Raw genomic sequence first — 12174 nt, forward strand, 5'->3', positions numbered from 1 at the left:
TCTCAAAGTAGCTTAATACTAAAAATCAATCAAACAAACAAAAACCCCAAAGGATTGAAGCCTGTATTAACCAGCTTTCTGTTACTATGACAAATAGATAAGATAATCAACTTACAAAAGGAAACTGTTATTCCTGGAACAGAATTTTAGAGGTCTCAGTCCGTGGTGAGTTGAGGCCATTGATATGGTCTGTGTTTGCACTTGATTGTAGAAATGGGTGGTTAAACACAGACACTCATCTCCTGGCCAATAAGGAAAACAGACAAAGTTCTGAATCATATATAGTATTAATGGCATGCCTTGAGTAAAGTAAATATCACAACTAGTCTCAATTTCTAATGTTTCTAGCATACCCCACAAGCACCACTATATGGAACAGGTTTTTGAAAATGACATGAGACTTTGGAAACAATTAAGATCCAATCTATAACATGGTTAATGATGAACAAGTTTGAAAAATATTTATGTAACTTCAAAGTATTTTTAGCAATTTATATTAGTATGATTAATTTATAATGCATTCAATTATAAAATTAATTTGATTTTTATTAAAGAAATATCTAGTTTCTTATCCAGTATGAAATTTGAATGCCCATATTTGTTGAAAACTCCTCACATGCTAACCCTGTCATCAGCTTTTTCATTCAGGACACTCACATTAGTATTGTATCAATTAGGCATTATTACTATAGCAAGTCTTTCAAAATAACATGTCCTAAGAAAGTGTTTTCCTAGCAAGTTGTCTCTTCAGAGCACCCTTAATCTCATTATTCCTGAGGCTGTAGATGAGGGGGTTCAACATGGGGATCACCACCATGTAGAACACAGACACCACCTTGTTCTGGTCTGTGGAGTAGCTGGACTTGGGCATCACATAAATGAATGTGATGGTCCCATAGTACAGAGTGACTGCAGTGAGGTGGGAGGTGCAGGTGGAGAAGGCCTTTCGGCGGCCCTTAGTGGAGTGCATCTTCAGGATGATGATGAGGATGTAGATGTAGGAGACAGCAATGACAAGCACTGTGATCAAAATGATGGAGCCAGCAAAAGATGAATCTAGAACTGTAAGGATGCTGTTATCAGAACAGGAGAGTTCAACTAAAGGAGTAAAATCACAGAAAAAGTGATTGATTCTATTTGGTCCACAGAAGAGAAAAGAAAAGAAGGAAATGGTGAAGGAGGAAGCATTAAGAAAACCACCAATATATGATCCTATAAGCAACTGGACACAAACTTGTGTTGACATTTTTGTTGAGTAAAACAGTGGGTTGCAGAATTCTATAAAGCGATCATAAGCCATGGCAGCCAGAAGGAAACATTCAACTGTCCCAAAGAAAATAGCTGAACCAAGCTGGATGTCACATCCAAGGTAGGAGATAGTATTTTTCTCCACCAGAAAATTGACAAGCATATTGGGTGTGACAGAAGATGAGTAGCCTATGTCAGCAGAAGCCAAGTGACTGAGAAAAAAGTACATGGGGTGATGGAGCAGGGAAGAGACTCTGATGAGAAGGATGGTGCTGAGGTTCCCACACACAGTCACCAGGTAGATGCACAGGATGATGATGAAGAGGACAACTTTAAGGACTGGGTCATCATTTAAGCCCAATAAAATGAACTCTGTCATTGTAGTGTGGCTCCCATCCTCCAGGAAAGCCATGGAACAGTGTAGCTCCTACCAGAACCAGGCTGTGATGGAGACATTACAGGAAGAGGTTTGTAAATGGGTAGTTTCATTTTCATTAATATGCAAACAATACAATTACATTTAAAGATGTCCAAGCATCCATGTTTATTTAATGCAGGGATAAATCTCTCTATAATTTTTAAGTTCTTTAGCACAATCAGCTAAAAACTTTCCCTCATTTAATATTCCCTTTCTTTTTTTACATGTTATTTTGTTTAACCAAGTATACCTTAAAGCAAAATATAAGAATAGAAGATAGATGAGACTAACAGAAATAAATTCTGGGTATATAATGAAGAAAAATCTAAGAGCTTTGGATGAAATACTCAGATAGCAGGTAATATTTATATGCTTCTTTTTAAAAGAAGCATTCATCTAGGAATTATGCATAAATGCAAATTGGTAGTTTATGAAATTGTGATATTTTCATAAATATGTTTTGGTTTTACATAAATTATTACAATTTCACAAAATATAATTTAACAACTTTGAAAGGGATTCTTTAACTTTAATATGATATATAATAGCCAGTAAAATCAGAGTTAGACCCCTAGCTGTCTGAACCCCCCTGTTTAACACCTAAATAATAATAAAGTCAATTAATAAAAATCTTTGACTCCTATATACCAGAATTGATGAAAGGCTGTTTTTTAAGGTTTTTAATACATAATGTATGAATATCCTACATAAATTAAATTATGGCGCACCCACCTGCTAGACTGAAATTTCAAATTATCAATAAAATTATATACTATAAATTTATTAGATTTTTTTATATATTTGATACAGGAAATGTTTCAATAAATAATTTGAAATATCTATGCAATCACTTTTAAAAACCACACCAGATACTCCACACATAATTAAAACAGGCTTATTCAAATCGAATGACTTCCTGCTACAACACTGGTTTCTTTTCTTTTTTACACATCAGCCATGGGTTCCCCTGTCCTCCCCCCTCCCGCCCCCATCCCCACTTTCCCCCCATTCCCTCCCCTCCATTCCCATCTCCTCCAGGGCCAAGACTCCCCTGGAAATTAATTTAAACCTGGTGGACTCAGTACAGGCAGGTCCAGTCCCCTCCTTCCAGGCTGAGCAAAGTGTCCCTGTGTAAGCCCAAGGTTCCAAACAGCCAGCTCATGCACTAAGGACAGGTCCCAGCCCCACAGCAGGATGCCTCCCAAACAGTTCAAGCTATTCAATTCTCTCACTTAACCAGAGGGCCTGATCCAGCTGGGGGCTCCACAGCCTTTGGTTCATAATTCATGAGCTTCCATTCATTTGGCTATTTGTCCCTGTGCTTTTTCCAATCTTGGGCTCAATAATTCACACTCTTACAGTCCCTCCACTTTCTCAACTATTGGACACTTGGAGATCCACCTGGGGCCTGGTTGAGGATCTCTGCATCCACTTCCATCAGTTATTGGATGAGAGTTCCAGTCCAACAGTTAGGGTGTTTGGCCATGTGATCACCAGACTAGGTCAAATCAGGCTTTCTCTCGACCATTGCCAGCAGTCTACAGAGGATGTATCATTATGGATTTTTGGGGACCTCTCCAGCACTCTGCCTATTCCTGTTCTCATGTGGTCTTCATTTATCATGGTCTGTTATTCCTCGTTCTCCCTTTCTGTTCTTGATCCAGCTGGGATCTCCTGCTCCCTTAAGCTTTCTTTCCCTCAAATCTTGCCCTTCATTACTCCCACTGTTGTCCAGGTTGTTCATGTAGATCTCATCCATTCTCTGTCATTGGGTGATCACTGTGTCTTTTCTAGGGTCCCATTTTCTAGGTAGCTTCCCTGGAATTGTGTAGCAGTCTAGTCATCTTTGTTTTATATCTAATATCCTCCTATGAGTGAGTACATACCATGTTTGTCCTTCTGAGTCTGGGTTACCTCACTCAGGATGATTTTTTTCTAGATCCATCCATTTGCCTGCAAACCTCATGATGTCATTGTTTTTCTCTGATGAGTAGTACTCCATTGTGTATATGTACCATATTTTCTTTATCCATTCTTCAGTTGAAGGGCATCTAGGTTGTTTCCAGGTTCTGGCTATTACAAACAATGCTGATATGAACATAGCTGAGCAAATGCCCTTGTGGTATGATTGAGCATTCCTTGGGTTTATGCCCAAGAGTGCTACAGCTGGGTCTTGGGGGAGATGGATTCCCAGTTTTCTAAGGAAGCACCATATTGATTTCTAAAGTGACTGTAAAAGCTTGCATTCCCACCAGCAGTGGAGGAGAGTTCCCCTTGCTCCACATCTTCTCCAGCATAAGCTGTCTTCTGTGTTTTTGATCTTAGCCATTCTGACAGGTGTAAGGTGGTATCTCAGAGTCGTTTTGATTTGCATTTCTTGGATAATTAGAGATGTTGAGCATTTCCTTAAATGTCTTTCAGCCATTTGAACTTCCTCTGTTGTGAATTCTCTGTTTAGCTCTATAGCCCATTTCTTAATTGGACTGTTGGGCATTTTGATGTCTAATTTCTTGAGTTCTTTATATATTCTGGATATCAGCCCTCTATCAGATGTGGGGTTGGTGCAGACCTTTTCCTATTCTGTAGGTTGTCGCTTCATCTTGTTGACCATGTCCTTTGCTCTACAAAAGCTTCTCAGTTTCAACTGGTCCCATTGATTGATTGTTTCTCTCAGTGTCTGTGCTACTGGTATTATATTTAGAAAGTGATCTCTGGTGCCAAAGCATTCAAGACTACTTCCAATTTCTCTTCTATCAGGTTCAGAGTAACTGGATTTATGTTGAGGTCTTTGATCCACTTGGACTTAAGTTTTTTGCATGGTGACAGATATGGATCTATTTGCAGCCTTCTACACATTGACATTCAGTTATGCCAGCACCATTTTTTAAAGATGCTTTCTTTTTTTCATTGTACATTTTTGGCTTCTTTGTCAAAAATTATATGTTCATAGATGTGCAGGTTAATGTCAGGGTTTTCAATTAGATTCCATTGGTCTACATGTTAGTTTTTATGCCAGTACCAAGCTGTTTTTATTAGGATAGCTGTATAGTAGAGTTTGAGGTCGGGGTTTGTGATGCCTCCAGAGGTTGTTTTATTGTACAGGATTCTTTTGACTATCCTGTTTTTTTTTGTTGTTGTTTTTCCATTTGAATTTGAGTATTATTCTTTCCAGATCTGTGAAGAATTTTAACACTGGTTTCTAATCAGGTTTTTATAACATGAAATAATGTTGTTTTCCATATATATGCAGTTGTATACAATATAGTATCCTTTTTCTAAGCAAAGTTAAGTCTTTGTGCACAACTTTTAACAACTTTTAAATGTTATACTTGAATCCATTAATTTCAGTAAGGACCCAAAGCAACTTAACTTCTTGAACAGTGACACATTTAGTTAATGTTGAAAATATGACTTGCTGTTTTGTGTGTAGGTAAACAGGGATCCTAGTACTCTGATTATGATTGCTTGATCTCATTAAACTTATGATAGGAACAGAGCCAGCCAAGATGAATCACAGACTGACTGCTTGATTACACCTGTTTTTGTTTTTTTTTTTTTTTTTTTTTTTTTTTTTTTTAGCACTGTGGCTGACTGAGTACATAAACGTTTTTTTCTGAGATGATGAATGAAAACCAGTGAGCCAGATTTATTGCCAACAGCCAAAGTCCTACCTCTTGAAGTGAGAAAGCATTCATCTTTCAGTAAAAAGTCAAAGTTGTGGTGGTTTGTAGTCATCTTTTAACTTTTGCCTCCTTCGGGGATAAATCTCTGAAGATGCTAAAAATTCAACTGTGAATTGAGAAGTATGATAGAACATTATTTTCTGTTGTGGACACCGAGTGATTCAATTCATGGGCAAAACCAATTAAACTTCCAAGATCCTGTCAGTTCTCAAGTGGTCAATTCATTATTTTGTTCTCTCTAGGTGTTCATGTATAGTCATGTAGGATTTGCTTCTTATTTACAACATCATAATATATAACAATTTTTCATATGAACAATTAGTTCCAATTTTACTTGGATATTTGTAAGAAGTAAATAATGTTAAGCTTCAAATATATAAACTAAACCTAGTTTCATCCATTCAATATCTTTATCACTAAGTCTTTTGAACTGCCATCTTTAATATATGCCATCAAGTACCCCAGGGGAACATGAGGTGGGACTTCATATGAAGTTGAATTTTAAATAACAAAAAAAAAGTTTTACATGTTTCCAATATTGTAAGAAGACACAACATGAAAGTCTTCAAATTGCATGAACAATTAGAATTGTTAAATGACCTGGGTGCCTTGAAGAATAGAAATAGAGGCAAAGTATCACCTCTTGACTGTTCCCTAAGCGTAGAGCTCAGCAGAAAACTAACTCTTCAGCCCGAAGACTCAGTGGTACTTTAGTTCTCTTGCTAACCCTAATTTCAGAATCCCTTGTAGCCCTGTTATTGCAGGGTTGGGTTGACAAACACTACAATAATTATAGCCAATATTTGTATCAACGTCCCTATATAATAATAATTATGCTAATCATTTTACATTTTATTACTATCGTTTTTCATTAGAGCAGAGACTGGAGTTCATAGAATTTGTGTACTGTGATTCTGACCCTTATACATTTAACAGTGGATTCATATCTTTGATGTTTATAAAGAACTGAAAACAATCCAAAACAAATGCAAACACAAAACAGACTCCACACATTAATGAATTAACAATCTTGACATAATGATAAAAACTGCAAACACATAAAACAAAGGAAAAATTGTGTTCACTAGACTTAGCCATTAGGGAAATAAAAATTAAAATGATATTGGGGGTTCATTATGAAGGAAATAAATGACCACAAGTATTGGAGAGGATGTGGGAAAAGGAATTATTAAACACTTTGTAGGTCTCCCTGCCTCTCTGTCTCTCATGCACACACACACACACACACACACACACAAATTTGAAAAAAAAATAGAACTCCCAAATGATTCGTCCATACTACTCTTCAGTACTAACTGAAGGATTCTAAATCAGATGACTACAGAGATATTTGCATGCTCATATTTATTGTTGAACTATGCACAGTAGCCTAGACATGGAGAAGCTTGGAAGTTTATTAACAAATAAGCGAATTATGAAAGCATGATATATATACACAGTAGAATTTTATTCCTCTGTCAAGGAGAAAGAAATTAGTTAATAATTAGAAAATGGATGGAACTTAGGAACATTGTATTCAGTAATATAAGCTATACAAAAAATGTTTTGTCCTATACCTGGAAATATATATATATATATATATATATATATATATATATATATATTTGACTATATTTAATGTCATATAGAACAAAATATAAGGATATATATGTATGAAAATGTCACACTGAATTTATATATTAACTTACAAATAATAAAAGTATAATCATAGGAAAGAAGTACAGAGACAGTCATTGTGTGGTACACCTGTAATATCAGCACTCAGGAGGATGAGGCAAGAAGATTTTAAATCCAAGGCCAGGCTGAGCCTCACAGCAACTTTGAGACATGCTTAGGCCACACAAAAATACCTTTTCTCAAAGAAAAGCATCCATGAATATATAACTTAAAGGATAAAAGGATAAAAGAATACATATGTAGATACTTCCTTGTATAACCATCAGGAAATGGAAATCAACACATCATCTCACCAAACTTGGAAGTCTATTATCAAAATTAATAATAGTAACAAGAGTTGGTGAGGCTGTGCAGAAAAAGAAACCCTTAATACTGTTGGTAGGAATGTAAATTTGCATAACCATTATAGAAAATAATGTGCAGTTCTTTATATTTGCTAAACTACTGTATGACCTAGCTATACCACTTCAAGACACATATCCAAAAGTAATGAAGTCATCATGTAAGAGCCATTTGTATAAGTACCTCTATTGTACCATTACCTAGCCAAAATACATCTTCAGCCTAGGTACCCATTAGGAGAAAAATGGGTAAAGAAAATATACTAGACATACATCATGGGCTATCATTCTGTCTTTAAAAAAACCTGTGGTGTAGAGGGAAAATATATGCAATAAGAGGAATCTTAATGAGCCAATTATATCATATAAAATATCCCATGTTCTCTTTCATATTCAGAAACTATTTTAAAAAGTGTCCTGAAAATAGAAAAGGAACTACTAGGGATTGAGAAGAGTATTGAGTTAGGGCAGAGAAATGCCCTGTAAGATCTGAAGTTATGAGAATAAATATTGAAGATAAGATGTGATTTACCGTACCATAAGTGGTAAAGAATTTGATGCTGAAATGGGCATTTAAAGCCATTTACAGGAAAAATAAATCAGGGCAATAAGCAGGGATTTGTATGAAAGTGAATGTTTTCTGTAATCAATATCTTCTCAAGAAAGTTGTCTTATGAGAAATGAATGGCACAGATGATATTACTTGTTTCTTGTTTTCCTGCCTGTCTTCTTCTGTTTTCCCAGACAATAACCTTATAACACTCATTTTTTACTATGTAAATACAGTAGCAGAAGACTGAAGAACTTGGAAAATTTCCAAAGTCATAAAATAAATGGTGTTATGTAAGAGGTAAAAATTCTGCTCCACAGAATCCATTGCACCCCAAGATTTTTTTTAATAAGTTCATCTTCAGCCATTTCCAGATATTCATAGAAATAATAATAAACAAAAGAAGTCCCCATTACATCTTAGGAATTAGAACACCCTGGGTGGATAGGACATTGGATGAGAGCCCCATAAACACATAATTTCTAGTATTTGAAGCAGTCTCAAGACAATCATCTCCAGTGGCCCCAGGACTCTCATTAAAACCATGAGTGTTCTAAGCCCCACCCTTAAGGAATGCAGAAGAAACCTCCTTAAATTATGAGACAGTTTCTGAGACTTGTCACAGACATCCAACTCGAAGAAGTAGCTTCATAGGTCTCTGCATTATTAGATATAAAAAAAATTCCAGAAAGAACTGCAGAAAGCCGCTGAAGTGAGAGATAAAATTCTTCAGATGCTCTCATTTCTTCTTGGTTTTAAGAGAGTAGAAGGTGACTCTCCTCCTTGAGAAGGTAGGGGTTAGTGGGTTGTTGTTGTTTCTTTTTAATTTGTTTCTTGCACTGAATATTTGTTTGTTTTTATAAGCAAGAGCCAATGACTGTTTATTGCCTGGTAGAACGTATTAGGGGAAATGTGGGCACCAATGACTTGGAAATCAATAATGGTGCCATTTTCTTGTTCCTCTTAGAGATGAAGCCAAAAGTATGCACAGAGAAGTGATGGACTGAAAGCAGAGAACAGGATGGGAAAATCCAGATGTAGGTCTGCATAAGGTCTGGAGGGGAAAATATCAGTTGTTGCAATATTGTAAGAATCTTATTGTCCAGTGGCAGCCAAGGATAAGGGAGGCTGGAAATGGCCTCACTCTATTTCAATAGGTTGCGGAATTTACCATCACATATATGAAAAGTATCAAAAAAATCATTGTGAGACCATCAGCCAAAGTCATTGTTGAAGTATGTAGAAACTAGACATATCCTGATACGCTAATATTATCCTCTTGAAAACACCAAGTGCTTGTAGTGAGTATGAGGGGAAAGGGTTGGGGGTTTGTGTTTTTTTTTTCCACAAAATCTAGAAAATTTGACATTCCCTTAATAGAAGACCACTTGTGTACATCAGGTGTGAATTCATACTGCATCAAGTAGAGGCAGTGGCTATGAATGTACAGATAATTTCTTTCTCCCAGGCTCTAGGAATTTACTCCTGCACTTGAGATTTTTGTTACCTTGTTAGCTTGTTCATTATTCATAAATGCAGTTAAGCATGAAAGAGTAAAACACCTGCACATTCATTCACAGTGCTGAGTGTGCAGAGTCCTGAGATCACTTTGGAACTGTCAATTGCCAAAATGAAGCAAATACAAATCTATTTTAAAAAAAACTGCACTGTAAAGGAATTAGTGCATGCACATAAGCATTAGTTATGGAAAAGTGTCTGGAGAGCAAAAGAGCTTTTTCCTGCAGCCACTGAGCTAGCCATGATCAAAAACCTGTCTTCACTAGACTGACACTGTAGGATGGGGGACATAGCATTTTTAAATCAGTCACTTTCCTACCAATGATAAAGTTAAGCTTTTTTCAAGTACACACACACACACACACACACACACACACACACACACACGCATGCACGCACGCACGCACGCACGCATGCACACACGCGCACACACACAACCTTTAAAAAATAAAGTGGTGTATAAACTCAAAAGAAATGATTAATAGAGGCAGAGAGATTTAGGAAGTTTTCCCAGGAAAGTAACATTTGAACATTCTGTCAGAAAGGACATTACAGGTGGTAGCAACAACACACACAGTAGACAATCAAGAACCAAGTTGCTACAACTGTGAATCTTAGAGGGTTTCTCACATAGGGGAGCTTGGCAGCAGGAAATGAGGATGGGATGGACAGGCAAGACCTTGAACTTTACAGTTAAATAGTTAAATAGACAAGCAGAACTTCTCCAAACTTCCCGTTGCCTTGCTATAAATATGCCACACAGGTGCACTAACCACCTGCAGAACAAATACCTCTCTGAGCCATAGTTTCCTTATCACAGGGAGGACCACTGCTGTAGAACTTACCTCTTATAGTAGCTGTGAGGATACAGAGTACTGGACAACAGAAATATTCAATAAAGGTTAGAAGAAACTAAGAAACTAGTAAAGCACACCACTGGGTGTATCTGTGAAGGCTGTCCAGAAAGGACTGGATAAGGTGGAGGAACATGACCTGTGGGATGTGTGGGATCACCCCAGGCTGGACAGGCACAGATGGAATAAGAAGGACAAAGTGAAGAGAACCTAGAAAGCAAAGGCATTCTCTGTTTCCATGAGGCAAGCAGCCTCCTCTCAAATGAGCTCCCATGTCACCATCCCCTTGGGCCCTATGCAATGGAATCAGACAACAGTAAGATGAAACTATGATCCAAATAAACAGTCTTCCCTTTTAGAGTTCCCTTTGGTATTTGGGTCCCAGTTATGAAAAGATAACTAACATAGAAATCGTGGAGCAGTAGTTTCTACAAAGAAGAGAAGTACCATGATGGAAGATTTGATATGGAAGAGTGTAGGAACAGGGAAACAGAGACCAGAGACCACTGCAAAAATCAAAATGAGTGATAAAATAAAATGGAAGAGGCCTTTTTAGCTAGGATTCCAGAGCCCAGAGAATGTCAAATGAGTAAAAAGGAAATGAAAGGAAAATGTGTAAAACTCTAATAAAAGAGGGGAAATTGAGCAAAAACAATACCATATACAAAGAAACAAGATTTGGTTGCATTTATAACACATAGTACTTCATCTGGTTTAAGTGTAGGATAGATAGGAATAGAGTGGGAAGAGAACCAAGAAACTTTTCTGTTTGTTTGTAAACAATATTGAAATTCATGCTAGATATTTGTGTTTTCTTCTATGAACAGTAGGTATATATACTATTTTGACACTACTAATGACTTGATTAATATATCCTGTCCTTAGAAATCTGGCATCTAGTCACAGTGTGGTGAATGAAGTGGGGGAAGGGGAGAGGAAGAGAGAGGGAGAAGAAGAGAGGAGGGTGGGACAGAGAGATTAATAAGCCTAAAAGATGCAATTTCACTCCATAGGAAATAGCCAATGCATTTAACAGAAGATCTTGTTTTTAAATGCAATACAGAATTTGGAATGCACTTGTTGGGTGTAAAGATGATGAACAAGTTTAAAATGGTCTCATTATATCTCTCTAATGTTTATAAATAACTTTAAAAATAAATACAAGAGGCATGATGTGGCCAGATTAATCCTAAAAATACTTGGAAGGTGCTGAATCATGTTCTGAAGGAAACTGAAGAGTTATAATCACAATAGGTAACCAGTAGTTGAAGGAATTTTCATGGAAAGAACTTTCCTCTAGAGATAACTAGACTGAGAAACCTTCAGAGGAAAAAACTGATCTTAAATATGAACCACAAGAGTTTCAGTGGAGATTGCTGGAAAACTTCTGATGCTCACAGGAAGCCCTTTGTTAGTCACACCTGTAATATTCTCTGCTGATCTTCACATGTCATTCTACAATCCATTTAAGTACCTCTCCTCCTCACACAGGCCTTTGTTGATTGAACAGACAATGGCCATGCACTACTACATCATAGATACCTGTATATCTGGATCCACACTGTGTTTGTTGGCAATGAAATGCACATGGTGGGTATTTAGTCAATATAAGCTGAATGAAGTCATGACTGTTACCAGTCACTCGGCCACTCTTTGTAAATCATGATCCCCATCACATATGTTTAGGAGGGCTATGTGAGCACTATATAACCCCAGCATATTTTGTAGTTCACCATCTGTATTTAATGGATGCTGGTCACATGACTGGAATCTTATTATATTCTGTTAGTGTATCTTCATTAATAATTAGAAAACAGCAACTCCAAAAAGAGCCATAAGACATATATCATCTATTTATTAATCC

The 12174-nt window shown here is 36.8% G+C and overlaps 1 protein-coding gene across 1 annotated transcript; it reads right to left on the reverse strand.

Annotated features, from left to right (window-relative positions):
* Nucleotides 1-715: 715 nt before the first annotated feature.
* Nucleotides 716-1660, reverse strand: LOC118575680 (olfactory receptor 502-like). The gene has a single exon (XM_036176124.1). It carries the CDS (start codon nt 1658-1660, stop codon nt 716-718), a length of 945 nt encoding a protein of 314 aa, XP_036032017.1.
* Nucleotides 1661-12174: the final 10514 nt, after the last annotated feature.

The sequence above is a fragment of the Onychomys torridus genome, unplaced genomic scaffold (genome assembly GCF_903995425.1).
Source record: "Onychomys torridus unplaced genomic scaffold, mOncTor1.1, whole genome shotgun sequence".
Lineage (NCBI taxonomy): Eukaryota > Metazoa > Chordata > Mammalia > Rodentia > Cricetidae > Onychomys > Onychomys torridus.

Excerpts from the sequence above, each read along its gene's own strand:
- LOC118575680 (XM_036176124.1), bottom strand. The coding sequence starts at position 1,660 with ATGGCTTTCCTGGAGGATGGGAGCCACACTACAATGACAGAGTTCATT.